This window comes from Heloderma suspectum, chromosome 3 (assembly GCF_057233095.1).
Source record: "Heloderma suspectum isolate Gila_16-S chromosome 3, 16-S_ref, whole genome shotgun sequence".
NCBI classification, from domain to species: Eukaryota; Metazoa; Chordata; class Lepidosauria; order Squamata; family Helodermatidae; genus Heloderma; species Heloderma suspectum.
In genome coordinates, this window is record NC_139460.1 from 92,005,021 (window position 1) to 92,030,695 (window position 25,675).

Consider the following 25,675-nt stretch of genomic DNA (forward strand, 5'->3'; position numbering starts at 1 on the left):
ACATTCACAAATCCAAGGGGAATCGGTGATTATGAAAACAAGGCCTGTAACAAGCTCTTATGGCTCCCAGGATCAGACCCTCATTGCCCTGGACTGATGTAAAATGATACAGCAACTGCCTACCACCATTCAACCAGACTTTGAGTTGTGGAAGTAAGTGAATGTACTATTTTTCCCCAAGTCCGTCTCTCAATACACTGATTAGAAGTCAGGAAAACCAGCCTACACTTTGCCCTACAGCTAAGCATCTTATACCCCATAGAGGAGGGATGGGAAACCTCAGGCCTGGGGGCCAAATCTGGCCTCCCTTCTTTGATTTCAAATCCAGTCCTCTGAGCTTCTCCACAGGGCCAGGCCACATCCTCCTGCCCAAACCCCAACCCCGACCATTTGGTGGTTTCCCGGCTTGGGAGTTTTTTGCCGTTCTAAAAAGGTGAAATGCTTAGATACAGGCAGTAGGAGCTTTAAGATATAATATGCTGGTGTTTTTGTATTTTGGTCACACCCCTTTTGCCTTTGCCCCTGCCCACCACAGGAATGCAGCTCCCAAGAGCTTCTTCAAAATGTAATTCGGCCCTCGGGCTGGAAGAGCTCCCACGACCTTGCTACAGAGTTAGACCTGCAGTGTAGACCCTTACTGACATTCAGCAGGTGCAATACATTTAGAGCAGAAAGTTACAGGCAGCATGCCATCCAGTTTTACCAACTTAGATGTTAACAGTAATATACTTGATTATCGGGACGTCAGCCATTCCCCCTACCCCAGGAAACAGAATGCTTTTAGGACCCAGAACTATAGCCACAAGTGAGAAATTCTGCTTTCTTAAAGCATTTTCCTAACGTCTGGGGGGATGTCTATTTTAAAACCGTAACCTTTTCTTCCTCTTGTTTTTTGTTGTTTTGTACCATTAGAGCAGAAGCAGGCATAAAAGAAACCGCCTTAATTTGAGTGAGGGTAATTTCAGTTCCTGCTCTGCCCTGCCCTTTAAGAAAATCAAACAGGAAGTCCATTCAGCAACTAGTGCAGACAGCTGGGAGCTTGCCCTACATTTAAAAATGTGTAGACAGGTTGCTAAAAGGATGGATGCTGAATTTTTACAATAAACATTATCGACGCTAACTGAGGATAATTTCCCTAGTGCTAAGTGGTATTTTGCCTTCTGTGTCCAAAGCAGCTAATCAAACCCTACTTTGCAGTTCAGCATTGCACATCGATTGCCCAGAGGCTCCTTGCTCTGAAGCCAACCAGAGTTGCTATGGGAATCAAGAGGGCACTTGGAGACAGGATTTGGGGCTTGGCTCTTTCCCGTCCACCGCTGCTGGAGTCACAGGAATGAGAGGAAGAAAAAAACGGAAAGGAGGTGGCAGAGAAGCGCAGGGAGATGCATGCCTGTCAGAGGAAGGACGGCTTAGCTTGAGCCTGTAGAATGGAGAGCAGCAAAGACACTAATGCATCAGGCAGTTGGTAGCTCTGCTTAGGTTGGCTGGACCTTCTTCCTGCTGTAGAGTTTAATAATCTAACAAAACTACAATAAAAGTCTGGCCGTAGCAAGGCTCCAGAAAGATGGGATCCAGCTCATCAACATACCGACCCAAGTGTGTTTATTTGGATATTGATGGAAGAATTCAGAAGGTACTCTTTCACTACTTGTATATTTGCAGCTACCGTCTTTACCCGATCATATCTGCATTCAACTGGATTTACTGTCCAGCTTCTTTCCCCCACCCCCTTTTCTCTATCAAGACCTGTAATTGCATCTGCATTCAGCTACAAATATTTCTGCCTTTTGTGAAGCAGTTTTGAAATGTGAATAGTTTAATTCTTGAACAGTGTTTGGGTTTTTTGTTTTGTTTCTTGTACTTGTCTACTGAAAACGGCAAGAGAGGAGATTAATGGTCTCAAGGCAGCAGGGATTTGGAATGTGTGAATTCTCACGTATTATCTTGTGCAATTACTGTGCGCTGCTATAGATGGGAATGCAAAGTTACAGAGGACTTCGGGGGTTCCATGCCAGCTTTTGTGTAAGCAGTCACAGTGTGAATGCAAATGTATTTCTTTTTACAGATTCAGGGTAAGAATGATAGGAAGATTTAAGTAGTTTTGCTGTAGAAAAGTATTCTAAAATTATACTGAATTACTTTCCAATAATGCCTGCCCTTGGTGAATACAACTATTTTCAATGTTTACAGCATAAACTTCTATCATAACTTCCAATATGATTTTCCTTTGGGTGGCCTCAGCAAAGTGTAGAAGTTAAGAAAGGCGGGAACTAGGTCTGCAACCTAAAGGAGAAAAATGACAGAGACTAGTTTGTAATCCCAACTCATAATCTGCCTTTTATAATAAGCTATGGAAAATAGGTGGTCTAACCATGACTGGAAAAACCCAGTTTCATTTTTGAGGTTTGTATCCCAAGTCATTTTGTCACCCGTGCTCTTTTGTCTTGTATCGAAAGTAGCAGCTGCAGGTTGTTCGTTCACCTCTTTCCTCTGGATATTAAATTAGCCATATCCTAATTTAGGATAAACTTCTCTCCCGTCCTGCCTTAATACAGTCTGCAACTACGTCAGGCTAAGGCAGCAATCCTGCATACACACGTATCTGGGAGAAAGCCCCACTGAACTCAGTGGGACTTACTTGTGAGGAGATGTGCCTAGGATAACGCTGTAAGGTGTTTTTTTAATTTGTGAGTACTGAAGTCACATGAGCCCTTTTCTAGGACCAGTGGGGTTATATCCCCGCACCCCTTTGCTGTGTAATGGTTGGGGCTAGCCTTGCTCTCCAGAGATACCCTTGCTTTGGGGGTTGGAGTGAGGAGAAGAGGAGAGGTGCAAAGCTTCCTGTCAGTGGGAGGGGATCGCAGCAAAAATGACAAAGGAAAAACAAACGCCTTGCTGTTTAAAATAGTGGAGTGTGGTTTTTTTGAGATCCCTGTCAATGACGTAGCATCCATTAGTGTTTTTCAAACATTTGACATCTGATCTGTTATGGATGGCACACATTCCATACACATGGCCCTAGCAGAACTGTGATGATGTACATTTTTAAAAGTATTTGGAAACTTCAGCTGGAGCAAAAATCTGGCAACTGGAATGTTGACCAAGGTCCATTCTGCATGAGAAGGGCCATGGTGGATCAGCTCAAAGGCCTCTCTCACTCAGTGTTCTATTCACACAGTGGCCAAGCAGCTCACTGTGGGGAACTCATAAGCAGGATTCTCCCACCCATGTTTCCCATCAACTGGTGTACTGCCTCCAATACTGGAGTGATACATAGCCATAAGGACTAGTAGCCATTTATAGCCTTATTCATCAATTTGTCTATTCCCTTTTTAATGCCATTACTAAATCTTGTGGTAGTGAATTCCATGTGACTCGGAACGGAGATTGCTGGCTTTTCACTGAACGTCTCTAGCTTCCAGCCCACTTCCAAGTGCAATTAGTTCTGGTTATTTCCCTTTAAAGCCCTATGCAGTTTGGTACCAAGATACTTAAAAGGTTCCCTTCTCCCCACATGATGCTTCCCATCCACTGTCGTCATCAACAGATGGTCCTCATCCCATCACCATTGTAAGCCCAGTTGGTGCAAAACAGAGCTTTTTCACTTGTGGCACCCAGTTTGTGGAACTCCCTTCCTAAAGAGGTCCAATTAGCCCACTTTTTATTGGCATGTTGGCATATTGTTAAATACCTTTTTGTTTCATTGTGCTTTGGTTTGGTTTGGTTTTCTTCTCCACCCCACTCCCCAATTTTATGATGCTGGTTGCTGATTTTCATTGTGCAGTTTGTTTGTAATGGATGTTTTTTATTCTTGTTCTGTTATTTGAAAATGATACTTTGGGAGACATTTTGAGGACCCCTCAGGGCCCAAACGCAGGATACAAATATTTCAGTACATAAATATGAACACTAATTAGTGCAATTGCTGTGGCCGCAGGTGGGGAAACTGTGTTTTCCCAGCAACATCATTTGTAGGGGAAATGCAATTTCTCTAGCATGACAGTGTTATCTTGTGGGGGGGTCATCTGGATTCCCCACTAGACTGTGCAATTTTTCAGGTGAAGAAAAAAACAAAATCCAACAGCCTGGAAAGGCCCTAAGGACCTTTGACTACATACCCCTATGTCTTTAATACTCAGCATTTGTTTTCTTCCTGCCTCAGTCCAACCATACTCATAGGACAAGGGCTGCCTCAACTGTTAGCAGAAGGAAGGCTGGAGCTGCACAGATAAGCAAAAAGTAGAGGCAGAAAAAAATGGGGGGAAGCAGCTGGATGGGGGCAATTATCAGAGTCAGTGGAGGCTGGTGGCTCCGATGTCAGTGGGGCGGTAAATCTGCTCTGGGTTTCAGTCAGAACCAGCCAGAACTCTAAAGGAGCTATCTCTTTTAGGATCCTGACTGAAACCCAGAGCAGATTCACCGCAGTTCTGGCACCTTGAATAACAGGTAGTGGGTGAACACGAGGCCCTAGGCAGTTGGTGAGGCAGATCCTCTGGGAAGTCCAACCGCCTTGCTTGTATGGGCCACCAGGCCCTTCACCTAGGTCAGGTAGTGCTACTTCCTTCCTGGTCCGCTCCTCCTGAGACTGGGATGCAAGTTCATGGATGCTGTTACGTCACATCTTCCAAGATGGCATCTAGGTCTATGCTGGGGACTGGAGATTGGATGCCCCCCTCCTCTGAATGGGCGCTTGGCTCATTGAACAAGCCCAGGAAGGTGTCAGGGTTGGATCGGAGCCCGTAGAGCCCCAAAGCAGTTCTGATTCTTAGGAAGAGATAGAAACTGTGGGAGAGGAACCTGCACGCTGTTCAGAGGCACCGCTGGAGGGAGAGCCCCTCCCTGATCACATTCCTGAGAGTGGTAGCGACCCTGGCAGGCAGGGGGAGGGACAACTGGAGCTTCGGGATGCTAGGCACTGGTGCAGGGACAAGCGAGAGATGGAGGGCGCCGAGAGGAGGTGCTTAGCCCGCTTGGCGTGACGTCAACAGCCGTGCCCTGATGCCCCATGGGAAAGGGGTGGACGTTCGCCTCCTAGCCCTTAAGTTCAGAGGCTTCCCACCTTTCCCCTCCAAAACAGAGACCAACTGATTCCCTAAGGCTAGAAACCCCTGGTAGGCAGCTCTCTTAAATTTCCCTCATTAGGCTCAGGCAATTAGCATCTGTAAGTGTCATTAGGTTGAATGGAAATAAAGCCTTGGAAAAGAGCCCTATTGTCTGCGTGTTGATTCTGGCTACTTGAGGATTTCAGAAGGCAGCAAGGGCGGTCCTGACAGGTGGTCACAGACAGAAGCAGCCATTTCGCATCTTCCTTTAAACCAGAGGTGGGCAACTGGTGGCCCTGTGGATGTTGTTTGACTGCAGCTCCCATTGGCTGTGCTGGCAAGGGCTGAGGGGACTTGCAGAGTTGAGCTACACTGGAGGGCCACAAGTTGCAGACCCCTGTTTGAAATTGTTCAAAACGGGTTAAAGAAGTACAAAATGGCAACTTCTGCTCATGGGGAGCAAGTCAGATCACCCGTTTGTCTCAAGTACGTTTGGATCCAAACTCAAGTAGCCAAGTACAAGCGGAGCAGTCATGTGACTTGGTCCGAATTGCTCTCTGATCATCAATACACTTCAGACATGCCACAAAAATTACTATAGGAGCCACCGTGATGGTGTTGATGCAATGTATCAGGGATAGAGAACTTGATTTAGGATGCAATCCTATGCCTATTTAGACAGAAAAAGTCCTACAACTCCCTGCATTCCCTAGCCAGTATGGAATGCTGGGAGTTGAAGGACTTCTTTCTGTCTAAACATGCATACGATTGCACCTTTAGTCACCTTTTCCCCTATGAGCTTGCCTGGGCTTTAAGATCTTGAGGGGAGACCCTTTTCTCAATACCAGCGTCATCAGAGGAACATCTGGTGGCAGCACAACAGCCTTCTCTGCCGTGGTACCCTGATAGTTGAATGCCCTCCCCTTGGAGGCCTGTTTGGCACAGATGTTGGTTTCGTTGCAGCGCCAAGCTAAAACATGGCTTTTCACCAAAGCTTTTGAGGGCTAATTGAATTCTCTAAAGATGCCCGCTGTTTTAACTGTTTTATTGTTTTAGATTTTTAAAATTGGTATTAGCTTGTTTAATAGTTTAATATGCTTTTAGCTGTTTAAGTTCTTTATTTTATACTGTTTAAATTTATTTTATCTGTACACCGCCCTGAGATCTTAGTGATATAGAGTGGGATACCAATGTTTTACATACATAAATAATAAACATAAGGGAGGGCCTTCTCGGTAGCTGCTCCCTGTCGAGGGAGCTAGATTGGCCCTCTCTCTGTTGTCCTTTTGCCAGCAGGCAAATACATTTTTATTTAGGCAGGCCTTTGGCATGCAAGCTGGTCTGTTGCTGAAATAGGGGTTAATTGGTTGGTGCTGCTTATTTCTCTTATTGTTGTGTTTTTAATTGGATGTTTAGTTTGTTTTTATCCTGTGTTTCAATCAATACTTTGTTAAACTGGATTTTATTGTTAGCTGCCTTGAGAGCCATTTTTGGGATGGCGTGGGTGGTGGAAAGGCAGGATAGAAATTAAATATCTAATACATAAAAATTGTCTGGCCACTGCAACCCATTGCCAAGTCTATGTGAGGGCAAAAGTACCCTCTCCAAACCAGTTTCAGCGAATGTGAAAGTGCCTTGACTTCCACTTTTGTCCTCAGATCATTCTCTGTTCTGGGCATGTATAAGATTTGCCAGGCTCAGAGTAAGGGATATTTCTGCCCTCACCAAAGGTGGTCAGAAGAGGAATCTAAGACAATTCTACCTTGATGTGGTTTCTGTACCCTGGGCCTGAAAATGTCATCATGGCTTCAGATGTTGCTGCTGGACCAAAACTTTTTAGTTCCCTCCAATTTAAGAAATTGAATAATAGTGTAATGCATATAACTTTCTTAATTGTTACTTTTGACCAAGATGTATAAGGCTTCCAAAAAGCAGCTTATAAGCACCCGCTCTAACCTTTGGTTTTTGCACTGAAGGTAATATCTCTGGGACTATCAATTCCTCATCACTAGCAGAAAGGGGTAGCTGAATTCTATTAAACTGAACAACTTTGGAGTATTAAAATAACGCATCACAGATTTGTTCTAAATTCTGGATTCCATGTTTCCCTGTCCAAAATGTCATATAGTTTGGAGATCCCTCACATAACACTTTCTAAATTGACTCTCTCTCTCCCCCTCCCTGCCTCCAAATCTGCTGGGGTGAAAATACACATAAGAACCTGCTTTTGTTCCAAAATTATTCTCTAAAGAGCACTTATATTATTTAAGAACTTGGGAGAAGGACAGGTGCCTAAAAAGGCACTACAAATTCTAATACAGAGGCTTGCCATATATCCTTTTCATTTATCAGTGATGAAATTTTGTCTGGTGCTTGGGGGAGGGGGAGACAGATTCTATCTTATTTAGTCAGAGTTCAGCTAGGGGTAATGCAAGAGATTATTTTTCTTCATACATAAAATTATAATTAGATTAATTTGAACCTTCATCTTCCAATGAATGTGGTTTCTGGAGACAGCTCATTAAGTGAATTCTAGGCTATCCTTTGACTTGACCCCACAGTGAGGTAAAATCCTCTTTATACCATTATCCCATAAATTTGAAAGGACTCATTTGAAATTACAAACTACAGTACTTAGATGCATTACAATGGACATGGGCATACATAGGAGCATATGTGAGAATTATAACTGAGTAATGCTATATATAAATACAGTATGAATGCATGGATCCAATTAGAGGATTTCTCACTGGCCAACTACAATGGTGTAGTCCAATTGACTCTCAAATGAAAATTGTTAAATTATACATTACAGTCATATAGGTAAGCTTGGAAACCTTGGAGAGTTTTTGGAAAGCCAACATTAAAGGATGAGAATGTAACTGAGTGTGTTGGCCAAATATTGAAGGGTTTCTCTCTCTCTCTCTCTCTCTCTCTCTCTCTCTCTCTCTCTCTCTCTCTCTCAGGTGATGTGTCTTTGAGAGTACACCAGAAAAACTCCTAACATTCTGTGTGGCAAAGACCAAGAATAGTCTCCTTGTGCCCCACCCATGGGAGTATGGGTTGGATGGTGGGGAGAAAAGCATGCATGATGGGACTCTGGGAGGGCTAAACCCCTCTCCACCCACCCCCAAATTCCAGCCCCATGCAGGAATTGAAAAAAAAAGTCTCCACTGGAGTCAATGAATGCTTTTATTCCTTTGTTAACCATCCCACCCCATGGGATGGGGTCCTGATCCTAGAGGGCTGTGGTCCTGATCCGAATCAGGGGCATGTGTGCTTACATGAAGGTACATAAAACAACCAGGCATAGCTACACTATGCATGATTAGCTGAACATTTAGTCTGGCCCTTTAGTTTAACCCTATTCAGGCATTCCATGTGTTGCCTTAATTACCCTATGAGGGCGAAGAGCAGGAACAAGCATGCTAGCTCCTCCTTCCCTGTGTCACTGTTCTCATTACCCTCCATTTGCTGAGGATGAATGTTTGCAGCAGGGAGCCCCTTTCTGTCTATGAGGCTTCTCACGAGATTTTGGTATCCTGGAAAATCAGGGTTATAAATCATGCACGAAGCTTCCAAGGATATGAAGGGCTCCCTGCTGGAGACTGTTTGTTTGTTTGTTTGTTTGTTTGTTTATTATTATTTCATTTCATTTCTATACTGCCCAATAGCTGAAGCTCTCTGGGCGGTTCACAAAAATTAAAACCAAGGAGCACACAATAAAACAATATAAAATATATAAAACATTAAAACCACAGTATAACAATACAACTAGAAAAAAACCTAGCAGCAGTGCAGTAATTTAAAATACAGATTTAAAACAGCAAAGCTAAAAGTCTAGAAAGCTAAAATGCCTGGGAAAATAAAAAGGTCTTCACCTGGCGCCGGAAAGAATACAATGTAGGTGCCAGGCGAACCTCACTAGGGAGCTCATTCCACAGCAGAAAAAGCTCTCCTCCTTTGGCAGGGGCTCACAGAGAAGGGCCGCTGAGGATGATCTTGAAGTCTGGGCAGGCACATATGGGAGGAGGCGATCCTTCAGATAACCTGGCCCCAAGCCATTAAGGGCTTTGAATGTTAATACCAGCACTTTGAATTGGGCCCAGAAATGGACTGGCAGCCAGTGCAGCTGTAGAAGTACTGGCATAATACTAGGAAAGTACTTGGCCAGTCCCTGTTAACAATCTTGCTGCCCTATTTTGGACCAGGTGAAGTTTCTGGACCATTTTCAAAGGCAGCCCCACATATAACGCATTGCAGTAATCCAGATGAGAAGTTATCAGAGCATGGATAACTGTAGCTAGGCTATCTCTGTCCAGAGAAGGGCATTGTTGGTATACCACCCTAAGCTGATAAAAAGTGCTCTGTGCCACTGAGTTCACCTGTGCCTCAAGTGACAGTTCTGGCAGTTGCCGTCAACATGTGGAGGGAATAAGAATGGCAACAGTGGTGGAGCTTGAATGCTTTGCTTCCTCCTCTGTTAATTAAAGCCATATACAGAATTTTTGAATAGAGCTTCTGTAGCGTAGATGCTCACTTTGAAAAGTAGTTGTAACACTGTATTTTTCTTTGGGGGGAAGATATGTGCTGAAAATAGCATAGCAAAGAGGAATGTTTTCCAGGTGGCTACTTTCTTGTGGAATAGAAAATATATTTAAGAGCATGTTGTTGTTATCATTATTATTATATTAACTTAAAAAGTAATAATCCTGCAGCTCATATCCTGAGATGCTTATCAAAATGCAGTGAGTGTTTTATGACCCATGGTGTTTACCTAGGCCATTTGCAAAACTCCAGAGTTAGAGACGACTACGTATCACAAGGCTAAAAAATATGACGCCGGAAGATGAGCCCCTCAGGTCGGAAGGTGTCCAATATGCTACTGGGGAAGAGCAGAGGGTATTTCCAAGTAGCGCCAGAAAGAGTGAAGCGGCTGGGCCAAACCCGAAAGGACACTCAGCTGTGGATGTGTCTGGTGGTGAAAAGAAAATCCGATGCTGTAAAGAACAATATTGTTTAGGAACCTGGAATGTCAGATCAATGAATCAAGGTAAGCTGGAGGTGGTCAAACATGAGATGGCAAGATTGAACATCGACATCTTGGGAATCAGCGAACTCAAATGGACAGGCATGGGCGAATTTAATTCAGGTGACCATCATATCTACTATTGTGGGCAAGAATCCCTTAGAAGAAATGGAGTAGCACTCATAGTCAACAAAAGGGTGGGAAAAGCAGTACTGGGGTACAATCTTAAAAATGATAGAATGATCTCAGTACGAATCCAAGGCAAACCATTCAACATCACCGTAATTCAAGTCTATGCCCCAACCACTGAGGCCGAAGAAGCTGAGGTTGATCGGTTCTATGAAGACCTACAACACCTTCTAGAACTAACACCAAAAAAAGACGTCCTTTTCATCATAGGGGATTGGAATGCTAAAGTAAGAAGTCAAGAAATCACCGGGATAACAGGCAGGCATGGCCTTGGTGTACAAAATGAAGCAGGACAAAAGCTAATAGAGTTTTGCCAAGAGAACATGCTGATCATAGCAAACACTCTTTTCCAACAGCACAAGAGGCGACTCTACACATGGACGTCACCAGATGGTCAATATCGAAATCAGATTGATTATGTCCTTTGCAGCCAAAGATGGAGAAGCTCCATACAGTCAGTAAAAACAAGACCTGGAGCTGACTGTGGCTCAGATCATGAGCTGCTTCTTGCAAAATTTCGGCTTAAATTGAAGAACGTAGGGAAAACCACTAAACCGTTCAGGTATGACCTAAATCATATCCCTGATGAATATACAGTGGAGGTGAGGAATAGATTTCAGGGATTAGACCTGATAGACAGAGTGCCTGAGGAACTATGGACGGAGGTCCGTAACATTGTTCAGGAGGCAGCAACGAAATCCATCCCAAAGAAAAAGAAATGCAAGAAAGCAAAGTGGCTGTCTGATGAGGCTTTACAAGTAGCTCACGAAAGAAGGGAAGCGAAAAGCAAGGGAGAAAGGGGAAGATATACCCAACTGAATGCAGAGTTCCAGAGAATAGCAAGGAGAGACAAGAAGGCCTTCTTAAGTGAACAATGCAAAGAAATCGAGGAAAACAACAGAATGGGAAAGACTAGAGATCTCTTCAAGAAAATTGGAGATCTCAAGGGAACGTTTTGTGCAAAGATGGGCATGATAAAGGACAAAGAAGGCAGGGACCTAACAGAAGCAGATGAGATTAAGAAGAGGTGGCAAGAATACACAGAAGAACTATACAGGAAAGATCTGAATGTCCCTGATAGCCATGATAGTGCGGTCACTGAACTTGAGCCGGACATCCTCGAGAGTGAAGTCAAGTGGGCCTTAGGAAGCATTAGTAACAATAAAGCTAGCGGAGATGACAGTATTCCAGCCGAGCTATTTAAAATCCTAAAAGATGATGCTGTTAAAGTGCTGCATTCAATATGCCAACAAATCTGGAACACTCAACAGTGGCCACAAGACTGGAAAAGGTCAGTTTACATTCCAATTCCAAAGAAGGGCAACGCCAAAGAGTGTTCAAACTACCGCACCATTGCGCTCATTTCACATGCCAGCAAGGTGATGCTCAAAATCCTACAAGCTAGGCTTCAGCAGTATGCGAACCGAGAACTACCGGAAGTACAAGCTGGGTTTAGAAGAGGCAGAGGAACTAGAGATCAAATCGCCAACATTCGCTGCATCATGGAGAAAGCAAGAGAATTCCAGAAAAACGTCTATTTCTGCTTCATTGACTACGCTAAAGCCTTTGATTGTGTGGATCACAACAAACTGTGGCAAATTCTTAAAGTGATGGGAGTACCAGACCACCTTACCTGTCTCCTGAGAAACCTGTACGAGGGTCAAGAAGCAACAGTAAGAACCAGACATGGAACAACCGATTGGTTCCAAATTGGGAAAGGAGTACGACAAGGCTGCATATTGTCACCCTGCTTATTTAACTTATATGCAGAGTACATCATGAGAAATGCCGGGTTGGATGAATCAGAGGTCGGAATTAAGATTGCTGGGAGAATTATCAACAACCTCCGATATGCAGACGATACCACCCTAATGGCAGAAAGCGAAGAGGATCTCAAGAGCCTCTTGTTGAGGGTGAAAGAGGAGAGTGCAAAAGCTGGTTTGAAACTCAACATTAAAAAAACTAAGATCATGGCATCTGGCCCCATCACTTCCTGGCATATAGAAGGGGAAGAAATGGAAGCAGTGACAGATTTTACTTTCTTGGGCTCCAAGATCACCGCAGACGGTGACTGTAGCCATGAAATTAAAAGACGCTTGCTCCTTGGGAGGAAAGCTATGGCCAACCTAGACAGCATAGTAAGAAGCAGAGACATCACCTTGCCGACAAAGGTCCGTCTAATCAAAGCTATGGTTTTCCCAGTAGTAATGTATGGCTGTGAGAGCTGGACTATAAGGAAGGCTGAGCGCCGAAGAATTGATGCTTTCGAACTGTGGTGCTGGAGAAGACTCTTACGAGTGCCCTGCACTGCAAGGAGGTCAAATCAGTCCATCCTAAAGGAAATCAACCCTGAGTGCTCATTGGAAGGACAGATAATGAAGCTGAAGCTCCAATATTTTGGCCACCTAATGCGAAGAGAAAACTCCCTGGAAAAGACCCTGATGCTGGGAAAGACTGAAGGCAAAAGGAGAGGGGGACGGCAGAGGATGAGATGGCTAGATAGCATCACGGATGCAATGAATATGAACTTGAGCACGCTCCGGGAGAGAGCGCAGGACAGGAAGGCCTGGCGTGCTATGGTCCATGGGGTCACGAAGAGTCGGACACGACTGAACAACAACAACAAAACAAACTTTTATTAAACTGCAAGGTAGCATTAACATATGTCAATAAAGTAATATATTTATTATGTGTCTTGGTTTTACTTCGCTATCACCTCCTATTGCTTGGAAAAAGAGAAACATCTGCTAAGTTTATTATGTCTCCCAGTTTTGTTTTTAATTAACCAGACTAACTATCTGACTTCCATTTGTTCCAATTATATTGCTATATCCCACTTATCTTGCATTCATTCTGTTCAGTGATAATTGATTTCAAGACTCAATGGCCCAGCACATTTTAGAAGTTCATTCTAAGTTCAACGGCAATAATATCAGATCTCCATTGATGGCATTCATCAACCATTAGCAGATTGGTGAAGGACAAGCTCATTCTGTGAGCCTGTCCTCTTGCTCTGACAGTTCCTCACTCTACTGTTTGCTGTGATGTTTTCTTCTGCTAAGATTTCAAGCAGATCTGAACCTGATGAATTTAAATAATAACATTGTTTTATTTCTATTGTTGTAGCTACATAGGGATTCCAGAATCTGCTTCACTGACTATCAGAACAACCGCCCTTTGTCCAAAATTTGTCTGTAGTGCGTGCGTGTGTGTGTGTGTGTGTTGGGGGGGATCACCTTGTGTACGGAAGAAATATCCCAGAAGGATGGGAACTTATGAAAGATGACAGTAAATGAATGAATAATGAAGCCCTGGTGTCCAAAATGACATTCTTACATTAGACATTTTAAAAATGAGCCACAAGCTGTTTTGAGATGAGGCTTTTATAGTGCTGTAATTCTGCCTCATTTACAGAATTTTACAGGGAGTCTAGATGTTGTCATAACTCTCCCACATTGTTCCACCACTTTTTACGTTTTTTTCCCTTACATTATGGAAGAAAAGATGGAATAGCTGCACTTGTAGCCTAGAGCCTTTCTACACAAGGCATTTATTGTGGGCTCCCCACAATATTCCTCACCCACAGTAGCTTGCGTGTGCTTTACATGACATCCTCCTCCTCCTCCTCCAGGCTCTCTCCCATGCTTTGCAAGCATGGGTTCTTGTTTTTTTTTCCAAACAATGAAAATCTGATATTTCTGTGAATGGTGGCATGAAACCCAGGTGTATTTGTGGAATTCTGCTATCCTACAATGCCACCTAGTGGTTGTGTAATGGAACATACAGAAAGGCAGAGAAACAAACCCCCCAGAAAAAAGCATGTGTAAAGGAGCCGATCTTAATCCCACAAAGAATCCAGAAGCAGAAGCCTTGGTAAAGTGGCGGGTTAAAAGCTTCATGGAGAAAAGCCACTAGGATAGAGGGAAGATTGTGAAAAGTTGACCAGCTGCTGAACTTAAACTATAAAAATAACAGCATCTAGAGGTTCTCGCTTTGCTTTTATCTCAACTGCCAATAAGAAACTTTGTTATTTAAAAAAAATGGGGGGGAACAGTAGGGCACCTCGGAAGTTGCCAAGAAAGGTGCCCAAGGGTGCCATAGTGCCCACAAATACCACACTGCCTACATTTATTGAGTGTAGCACCTTTATTTCCCTCTCCTCCTCTCCTGCTCTCTGGTTTAAAATCAACTATTTACTCTCTCAATCTGTTTCCCCTCTCCTCATGGTTTCACATAGATGTATGCCTGAAATTTGTTGGGGGTGGGAGTTGGAAGGACTGAACAGTGCTGTGCCCCAATATCTCTGGTACTAATCTCTTCCTCCACAAACAGCTCCATCGTGCCCTGTACAGGTGCCACTTTGAGAGCCTATTTAAAGGGTTTCATTTTGTTTCTGTTCATCTGTTACAGCAGGGGTGGGGAACTTCTTTCAGCCCGAGGGCCAAATTCCATTTCAGATAAGTTCTCTGGAGCCACATTTCAGTGTTGGAGCGAAAGACAAAGGGGGTGGGGCTAAAATACGGGGGAAATAACATACCAGCATACTGTAGCTTAAAGCTTCTGCTGCCAGTAACTAAGCCTTAGGAAATGTATTTCAACTAGTGCTGTGCCGAAAATTTCTCCCACTTTTTTTTTTTTTTTACCATTCTTATTAATTTGATAGAAAATTGCTTTCAAAAAGAAATTCAGTGGTGAAGAAATTTTGGAAAAATTCTCATGGGTTGGGGTTGGGTTTCTTGGGCTTACCTTACTTGTGTTTGTTTTCAATTGATTATGTAAATTTGTTATTAGTATTGTACACTACCTAGAGTGGCTGGGTAGCCGGCCCGATGGGTGGCTAAAAAAAAAAAATCAAATAAATAAATAAATACTTAGGAGGTGGCTGAGAAGTGAGCACAAGTGTCCTGTTTTTCATTGTACAATCATCTCTCTGGCAACCTGTAGCCTCCTCCACTTCCTACACTTCAATTAAAGCCCAGTTTAAGGCATCATGAGGTAATTCCTCATGGGGCTTTTTCAGATCAGGATGTGCAGCCTGGGAGGCTAGCTGTGATAAGGTACACTAAAAAATACCACAGAAATAAATTATAAAACACCCTGAAAATGAGGCAGGACAATGGAAGCCCCTTCCGGGGGGGGGGGGGGGAGAAAATGTTCAGGAAATTGGAGGACCAATTTTGGCAGAGCACTAACTCCACCTTATCCCTGGAGCTTGACACAACACTGCCCCCGCCCGGATTGTGGTGGATGCAAAATGGGAGTCAGCCTGCCAGCACAGCTGATGCTGTTGCAAAAAAAACCAAACCCTTACAACAAAAGAAAGAAGCTGTGCAACAAGCCCTCCCAATGGGGAGAACTATATGTGAGAAACTGTTGAGAATTTCTCCTCCTCCTGAAGAAATTCGGTGAAATTGTCTCCCAAATTTCTCTGTCCACAAGTTGGGTAGAGAATTTCAAGACGCCACTTGAGCACAGCTCTAATTTCAACCTTTTGGAATGGGGTGGGGGGAATGCACAACAGTTGGGAAACCAACAAATGATCACTGGTTGTGGGAAAGGGCTGGGGCCTGAGGAAGGCTGCCTGGGGAATCCCAGAGGGCTGGATTGGGACCCCAGGAAGCTGGACTTGGACTCCAGGCCTGAGGTTCCCCACCCTTGTGTCTCAGAAGTAAAATATCTTGTAAAAATTACATAAATTGCCTTTGCGACCCCTGCTAATTTGTCATGTTCAGTTTGTGAGTGTGTGTGTATATATACCACACGTGCATGCAAATTATGCTGCTCCCCTTTACTCTCCTATTAATTTGATTTTTATAAAAAGTTTGGCTTACGTTCTCCAATGCCCCTTTTATTATTTGTTCTCTTCACAAACAGAAAATGCAATAAAAGAACTTAAAGAGCTTGGAAGAGTAAAGAATGGGAACTAGATGATATTCAAAATCAGATATATCTAAGTGAAAAAATGATCATGTAAATTAATGCCACATCTACAGGATGTAGATTAACTTTGCTATTAGAAGGTCTTGTTTTGTCTTCATTGCTTTTATTTCCTTTGGAAGGTGGCCTTCAGTAAGTACTGTAATTCAAGAGATATTATGGACCTCTTCTGCATTGCAACTGGTTTACCAAGGTAAATATATTTTCTGATGCAATTCTGTTCTTTATGTGGGCTGCTGATGTAATGTTTCCAAAGGCTACATTTCTCCTTTTCATAGTTATGAAGAAAATAGAAATATCACAAAGAAATGTGGAAAATGTAGTGTAATTGTATTTTGTTTGTTTTTAAATAAACATTGTATCCCTCCTTTTGAACTCAAAAATGAGAGCTACAAAGTAACTAAGTAACAATCAGCAATAAAATAATATGAAAACTAATTAAACAAAGCAACAATCTCCCAGTAGCAGTATTTCATCAATGATCAGTGGTGGCTGGTGACTCCAGTTCCGGAGGGGCTATAATTCTATTCAAGGTTTTAGCCACCACCAGCCAAAACTCTAACAGTGCTATCTCAGGTGCTGAAAGGTGCTATCCAAGGCACTGAATCCTATCCCCAAAATGGGTTCAGCACCTTGGATAGCACTGCTAGAGTTCTGGCTGGTGGTGACTGAAACCCTGAATGGAATCACAACCTGTGCAGAGCTGGGGTCACCATCAACTAAACCTACATTCCAGGCAGGAATTCCAGACAATGCTTTGCATGCAGTAACTAGCTGTATTCCTTACAACACCTTTGTAAGGTAAGTCAGTATTATTTTCCACCATTTTGCAGATGGAGGGACTGAGGCTAAGAGAGATCGACTTACCAAGGCTACCTAGTGAGTTCATGGCAGAAGTTTAAACTGGCTTCCTGATTCATAGCTCAGTCTTTTAGCCACTATGCTACACCAGCTCTGATTTAGAGGCCCCTCCAAGGATCTCAGTAGGCAGCAGTAGTGTAGTGGCAAATTCAGAAGTGCAGGGCCCCTTCATGACCGTCACAGCCATGCCCCCTCACAGCCATGCCCCCTTCTAAGATAATAAAGGACAAAGAAGGCAGGGACCTAACAGAAGCAGATGAGATTAAGAAGAGGTGGCAAGAATACACAGAAGAACTATACAGGAAAGATTTGAATGTCCCTGATAGCCATGATAGTGCGGTCACTGAACTTGAGCCGGACATCCTAGAGAGTGAAGTCAAGTGGGCCTTAGGAAGCATTACTAACAACAAAGCTAGCGGAGATGACAGTATTCCAGCCGAGCTATTTAAAATCCTAAAAGATGATGCTGTTAAAGTGCTGCATTCAATATGCCAACAAATCTGGAACACTCAACAGTGGCCACAAGACTGGAAAAGGTCAGTTTACATTCCAATTCCAAAGAAGGGCAACGCCAAAGAGTGTTCAAACTACCGCACCATTGCGCTCATTTCACATGCCAGCAAGGTGATGCTCAAAATCCTACAAGCTAGGCTTCAGCAGTATGCGAACCGAGAACTACCGGAAGTACAAGCTGGGTTTCGAAGAGGCAGAGGAACTAGAGATCAAATCGCCAACATTCGCTGCATCATGGAGAAAGCAAGAGAATTCCAGAAAAATGTCTATTTCTGCTTCATTGACTACGCTAAAGCCTTTGATTGTGTGGATCACAACAAACTGTGGCAAATTCTTAAAGTGATGGGAGTACCAGACCACCTTACCTGTCTCCTGAGAAACCTGTACGAGGGTCAAGAAGCAACAGTAAGAACCAGACATGGAACAACCGATTGGTTCAAAATTGGGAAAGGGGTACGACAAGGCTGCATATTGTCACCCTGCTTATTTAACTTATATGCAGAGTACATCATGAGAAATGCCGGGTTGGATGAATCAGAGGTCGGAATTAAGATTGCTGGGAGAATTATCAACAACCTCCGATATGCAGACGATACCACCCTAATGGCAGAAAGCGAAGAGGATCTCAAGAGCCTCTTGTTGAGGGTGAAAGAGGAGAGTGCAAAAGCTGGTTTGAAACTCAACATTAAAAAAACTAAGATCATGGCATCTGGCCCCATCACTTCCTGGCATATAGAAGGGGAAGAAATGGAAGCAGTAACAGATTTTACTTTCTTGGGCTCCAAGATCACCACAGACGGTGACTGTAGCCATGAAATTAAAAGACGCTTGCTCCTTGGGCGGAAAGCTATGGCAAACCTAGACAGCATAGTAAGAAGCAGAGACATCACCTTGCCGACAAAGGTCCATCTAATCAAAGCTATGGTTTTCCCAGTAGTAATGTATGGCTGTGAGAGCTGGACTATAAGGAAGGCTGAGCGCCGAAGAATTGATGCTTTCGAACTGTGGTGCTGGAGAAGACTCTTACGAGTCCCCTGGACTGCAAGGAGGTCAAATCAGTCCATCCTAAAGGAAATCAACCCTGAGTGCTCATTGGAAGGACAGATAATGAAGCTGAAGCTCCAATATTTTGGCCACCTAATGCGAAGAGAAAACTCCCTGGAAAAGACCCTGATGCTGGGAAAGACTGAAGGCAAAAGGAGAAGGGGACGGCAGAGGATGAGATGGCTAGATAGCATCACGGATGCAATGAATATGAACTTGAGCACGCTCCGGGAGAGAGCGCAGGACAGGAAGGCCTGGCGTGCTATGGTCCATGGGGTCACGAAGAGTCGGACACGACTGAATGACTGAACGACAACAAACAAGATATACAGCCTTCAACTGGGATCCAAAAACATTGCAGCTGAGAATAAGGCAGTGGTATTTCAGTTGGACGTCTGAGAAAAAATGCAGGGGTGTTAAAAATCTTTTTGACTCACGCACGCACTCATTCAAACACAATCATTTTAGGTTTTCAAAATATGATACTCTATGGAAGCTTCACCCTCTCAACTCAGCCCTCATGGACAGATCCCTTCTCATTTAAACAGGCCCCTTGCACAATCCCTTAGCGCCCCAACGTTACCCATTAGCCTTCCCTAAGCTTCTTCATTATATCTCCCCCCTCCCCCTCCAACAGAAACATCCACACTCCCAGCTGGATTGAACTACACACACACACACACACACACACAGAATGAGAGGGGTGTAGTGGTAAATTTGGAAATGCGGGAGCTCGCTGTGATAGTCTCCAAGGGCAGTCCAAAAATTTCAGGCAGTTGTGTTGATCCATTTCAACAAACCAGTTCTAGGAGTTTTCATCTCCACCAGGAGCACGTCTTTGGTAAAGCAAATAGGACTTAACTGCCCATTCCAGACCAAGCCATCCCAAATACTTTGCATTCCAACATGGAACAATATACTGTTGCTTGGAAAATTCATTCTCCCTGCAGCTACAGTGAGGATCGCAGCTAAGCTCAGAGAGAACAGGGAATTCTGAGGGGGGTGGCAGATGACATCAGAGTCCCTGCTAATGAAAAAGTGCCGGGGCTCCATCCCTGTGAGCCCTGGCTCCACTACACCACTGGTAGGCAGGCACATTAATACGGAAGCAGGTGGTCCTGCTTTTACCTTGGACCCAAGCTGTTTAGAGCTTTAAAGTTTAAAGGTCATAACCAGCACTTTGTAATATATACTAAGTATATACTTACTACAGGTCTGTAGTATAATAATGACAGGATGCTTAGTTTTTGAAAGCTTGTAGATAACAAGACTGTGATGTCATCCTCTGCAATGAGAACTGAACCAGGACTAGGACCTCTTTGTCCCAGAATAGATGCGGGCAGGTTACCATCACATACATCTCTGAATCCTCTCAACAATATGTACAGACGTGGAATGTAGGGGTGCAGTCCATCTCTATTAACATCAGTGGGAGTCTGCCATTGACTTCGTTCAGATGTGAAAGGCACCAGTAATTCATAAGTATCCCCTGTATTGAAAGCTTGTGCAAAAATGAAGTGGCTTGTGAAACAATCTTGTTATTCTTTGGACATATGTTGACTGTATGGTTCCAATCCCCTTAATGCTGCAGTGGCAGAAGCCATATTTACTTCAGCAGAACTTTCACTGATGGAATACGCTGAGGGCTGGGTCACCTAGTTGTAAATGCATCATTATTCATCTTAAGATGCATTTATAAACATTGTGTAAGATGTTAATAAATGATCTACAGTTTCAGAAATGGCTAATAATGTTACAGACGGTATTAGATAAGTGGACTGGTATTCTTCTGTCATGTCTTTACAATACCCTTAAGACATGTGCTGTTCACATTTGCAACATGCAATCATCTCATGTTAACCCTTTTAAGATTATGCTCATATCAAAAGGTGTGGCCCATAAAACTCTACAGGCCCACAGTATGATCAAGACAATGTGCTTTGCTGTTGATGCTGTGTCTTGTCTCTTCCTGTTAATGTAGGTCAAACAACGTCACCAGCCTCTGTTATCGAACCTTTCCACTCTGTTGCCCTAGAGCTTTTATTTAACAATCTAAGCCGTTCACAAACTGCTGAAAGAAATCCACATTCCTCACAAAGGCCCGACATGGATTCAATCTGTTATTGCTTAATTTGTCCAGTTCAAGGCACCTGGCTTAACTTGCCTGGCAACTCTGAGCATCAACCCAGAAAACATTTTTCGCTGGCCTGAATGTGTTGTGCTGGTTGTAGCAAGAGGAAGATACTCAATATATGCTCAAAGACACCCCAGAGGTCCTGCAGCTACAAAGGGAAATAGTCATAATGCCATCAATCCCAGAAGCAAGTTCTGTTGTTTCCGATTTTTATGCTGATTTTCCGTGCCATTACATGTCAGATAATAGGAATCAGATCTTGCCTGCAATGTAATGCATATAGCTTTGGCATTTCATAAATAAATGCATAATGAAGCATTCTGGAATGCTATGGAAAAAGTGCTGGAAAATTCTCCTCCTTTCTCAGAAGATACTGGTACAAATGCATTCATGTCAGGTCTCTTTGAGCCTTGGCATTTTAATTTTTTTCCCAGATCCAGCAAGTTTCGCCTCCAGAGGCAGGTGCAGCATTCCTGCCTATTACCAGTGAGAATACCTTTTCAATAAGGCCTTTCCCACAGCAGACAACACCTTCCTCCCCTCCCCACAGTAACGCTGCCACCAGGACCTTTACCTTGGGTCCAACCACTTTGTGAGATGTGGAGACACACTGGCTTTATTCTGATCTATTTAATCTCTCTATTACTTTACCCTTTATGTAGCCACAAGCAGTAGGCATAGGATTTTACAAAACAAAGACGTGTTTATTAATTACAACATTAAGATGCCAGTAAACAAGTAACTTTAAAAGCTTCGATCTATACATACAACCTCTCACACACAGGCACGCTTAATTTCCAATTTAGTCCTATACACACAAATCCTAGTTGCCCTCTATCTCTTCACAATTTATCTCTTCACAATCTGCCTCTTCACAGACCCTCTCTCTCTCTCTTGCCAAGTTCTGTCCTGATCTAAGCTGATGTCAGGAGTGTTTCTGAGCGCAGGGAGTGGGAAAGTAGTTCAGATTCTGAAAAAGAACCGCCAGACATGGAGGAGGAATTTTCCCAGGCTAGTCCGGACATGGCTAGGCAGGCTCCTCAGATTTCAAAGGTCCAGCTGGAGGAGGAGGGTCCCTCTTCACACACACACACACACACACACACACCTGTGAGAGATAGCGAACACGGAGAGGCGGGGTTTGGGGAGTCTGAATTAATAGATACCAGATGCAGAGCTAAGAGGGAGAAGGTTGGGGCAGAACTTATACGGTTTACCCGATTGGCCTTGTGTGAACAGCCGTACCTAGAAACCTCAAGAGAGAGACTGAGACCTCCCCCCACCCCTTAAGTTAGGCTAGTGAGACCGCCTTCCTTTCAAATGGCGGGCAACTTTCGTAGCTGTCTTTTGAACCCCCTGAAGGCTTTTCCTTGTAGACTGAGAGTCACTGAGAATTTGCATCTGTATGACCCTTTGAAGTACTGGATTAAAAGCTGTAGATTGAAGCCTCTTGTCTGTGTTTGATTTGGCGTTTGAAGTTCAGTAGGGGCAAAAGGAATCTTGAAAGCTTTCCCCTATCTACATCCCTATCTGTTCTAAACCCTATCAGCCCTGCACAAACACAGGACCCTGTTTATATAGCACACACCATTTCACATACCCCCAGTCACTCAGCCAATCATCTCACATATGCAAATATACCATTTATGCTGTCACTCGTCCCACTCTCACTCTAGATCTACTTACCATAAACACATAGAGTTATAACATCAATAAGCATATATAACCACAGGTTCATAATATACATATCATCAGAGCAGGCGTACACATGAATAGGTGATCCAGACACAGCGGGAAAAGTTTGCTCTGACTAACAGCAACTCGTGCAGGAGAAAGCAGCTAAATTTCATAAGTGACGGTCTTGGGCTATTGCTCAAGGCCAGCTGGGAAGACCCTGGGCCAGACCAAGCCCTCAGATTGCTTGTATTCCGACCCTAAAACACCCATGATCTTTTTTTTAGCTCTGAAAGTGATATAGGGCCGGTTTCTCACTTGGATGGGTTTAAAGGGGGGATTAAACAAATTCATGGAGATAAGGCTATCAATGGCCACTATTCATGTTATTTATATATTGTCTTTAGGATCCGAGGCAGTACACCTATGTATGCCAGCTGCTGGGGAACACAAGCAGCAGGGTGCTATTGCACTAATGCCCTACTTGTGGGTTTCCCACAGGCAGCTGGCTGGCCACTGTAGAAAAAAATATGCTGTGTTAAATAGGCCTTCATTCTGATCCAGCATGGCTCTTCTTATGTTGTTTTGTTAAAGGAAGCAATGCAAGAGTTAGCTTGAAGTCACTCTTTGCATATTACATCCAACTGTGAAAAAAGACATGTGAGTCACCTCAGTTTCCTTTTTCACTCCTTTCAGTATCACAGAAGCAAAAACTACGAGAACAAACGCTACTATGTTTCATAAATATTGAAGGTGCATACCAGTTTCAGAATTTTATAGCAAAAATGTTCTATGTAATGAAATGGAGCATCTCACTGATATTACAGACAGGTAGGGGTCGAATGTGTCATCTCACAATAAATATTGGGTAGTATCCTATTGTGCCTGTGCTCCTGCGGGACCCACTGCTTGCACAATGGGGCTTTTGAAGTTCCCAAAATGAGCAGAAACAGTTTCCAGAACTGGGCAGGTCAGGGGAGTTTGCAGAAGGGAGATCCACAGGCCTGTCCCAATCCAGAAACAAGCATTTCCACTCATTTCCAGGGTTATTTTTAAAAGTGGAAAAGCCACATTGCAGAAGAGGTGCGTCTCACAAGCGCCATGGAATCAGGAAAAGTGGATGGCCCTGTTGGATATTGCCCATAGATTCCAAATGCTCATTTTCATCCTCATCTACAAGAGTGTTCGAATGAACCCCCCCCCCCATGCGTTCAGTGGATGTGTGAGGTGGTAGAAGGAACATGTCCTGAAGCCATGTGCTCTGCTGCCAATGCACCTGGTAGCCGCATCCTACTAACCATTCATTTGGGGGTATTGTGAAAGGCATCCTATGTGTAGATGCATGTGCACAGGCCTCTTCCACACAAAGAACCCTGATGGTTCCCATTGGTGTAGGTGAGGCCTACACCCGTACACCTGGATGTTCACAGGCTGCCTTTCAGCCTACTGTTGAATGTGCAGCCACTGGGGGACATGGCCAGTGGATGTGTCAGCAGCAGGGGGGTGGCTTGAAGTCATGATCCCTTTTCTTCCCACAATGTGTCAGGGCATTTCTTTGAACAGCCCTATCACATCCCTCTCAGTTACATGCCTCCTCAATAATTTTGACTGACACCTCTTCAGTCCTTTAGGGTATCTCTACACCAGACTAAAATCCTATATTTAAAACGGGGCTTTCTGGTTCCGTTTTAAATGCAGAATCACAATGACTCCCTTTTTTATGCACTCCCTTCCCCACTCCCTTCTCCTCCACCCCCCTTCTCCGCATATCTGAGTCTTCCACTATCTTTCATTGGTCTCACTCCTCTTCTTGCTGCTTTTACTCTTCTCATGGAGGAAACTGAAGCAGAACACAACAGTGTAATTTGATAGCTCATTATCTGCGATCTATTTAAAAACTGAACAAGGGGCATTTAGTGCAGGAGACACCTTGAATGATCGTGGCGTCATGTAAAGAGCCTGCAAACTTCTGTGAAGGTGCAATCTCAATCGCAGGGTAAAAGCTCAGTGTGAAGGAGCTCGAAGTCTCTACCTGAAATGATTTAACACCATTCAGCAGTATTCATTTGGGCACTCCCTATTTATCTGTCTATTAAATTTATAGGCCACCTTTCCTCTAAAAGAGTACCCAAGGTGGTTAACAATAAAATACAAGGAGGGGGGATTATGAAAACTAATGATGTTTTGATCTTCTCTTAAATAATTGCAGCCATTTCCTAATTTTCTCCCCCAGGTTGCAAATCTGTGATTTGATTTGCCAAACAAACATAGCAACTGCCCATCAAGTATACGAGTTGGCACAAGACAATGGGGTCATAGCCTGGTTAAATGAACATGGCTTTGAACTTTGTCTTCCAGGAATACAACCATTTCACTTTTCACGGCAGATGACTGCATGGTATCCATCGATCCTACCATGCCAGCAAACTCAGAAAGGCAGGTATATGTTCTGGAAACGGAAGCAAACCCTGAGGAATGGTGGTGTGGTGTTTTATTCACTGATTGTATTTTTTGCATGGCTGGCATAAGAGAATATTCAGTGAGAAACAGCAAAAATTACTATATTGCAGCTCCAGAGGCCCTTTAATTAATTAAAAAATAAATGCTGCAAGATATAGTTCATGTGAAAAAACTATTTTCCCATCCCACTCAGATTCCTCTGGGGGCTTACACTTCCTTATGCTCACTACTTTCTTTAGTCCTTTACTAGAAGAAGCAAACCAAAACATTTTTCTGCCCGCAGACATGTGTGGAGGTGTGTACTCATTAACGCACACCCTAAGGCTCCTCTTTTCCCCAAAGCTCCTCTTAATTTTCCCAGGCCTCTTAGGATCTGTTCTGGCCCTGTTATTTTTTCCCCACCGCAGCTGTTTATGCTGCCAGTCATAGCTTTCACCACTGTTCTTCTCAGTCTAATCCTTGGGGTCTCAAACAGGGATTGTGCTTTTGCCCTTAATTAGTGTCTTATATGTTGTCAGCACTGTTTGAACGCAGCCAAGACCCTCTGAGTGCAAATAGGGTGTGGGGGGGCAGTGTATTCAAAGAAAATGCATGTTCTTTTCCCCGGCTAAACTGTAAGCACAACAAGCTCTACAAGCAATCCTTCTTCCCATGTTTTATGACGCTGACATCATTTGAAAATGTGTCTTTTGTCTCGTGCAGGAATCCATACAAAGTAATACCCGTAGCCACTGGACAACAAACAGGTAAAAATTATTTTAGCCAGAATTCAATTTTAGCATGTTTCTCAAG

The 25,675-nt window shown here is 43.6% G+C and overlaps 1 protein-coding gene across 7 annotated transcripts in view; it reads left to right on the forward strand.

Moving 5' to 3' along the window:
- The first annotated feature begins 1,025 nt into the window (after window positions 1–1,025).
- The window catches only part of PDE9A (phosphodiesterase 9A), a 117,024-nt gene continuing 92,374 nt past the window's right edge, over window positions 1,026–25,675 (forward strand). Inside the window, exons 1-4 of one of the 7 annotated variants that reach the window (XM_084843816.1) lie at window positions 1,026–1,633; window positions 16,320–16,390; window positions 24,782–24,859; window positions 25,586–25,629. In XM_084843816.1, the coding sequence (XP_084699942.1) occupies window positions 1,565–1,633; window positions 16,320–16,390; window positions 24,782–24,859; window positions 25,586–25,629 (262 nt within the window). In that variant the 5' untranslated portion in view covers window positions 1,026–1,564. Of the gene's footprint in view, window positions 1,634–1,973; window positions 2,073–16,319; window positions 16,391–24,656; window positions 24,864–25,585; window positions 25,630–25,675 lie in introns of those variants that run through there. The other 6 variants (XM_084843817.1, XM_084843813.1, XM_084843815.1 and 3 more) reach the window with 6 other exon arrangements.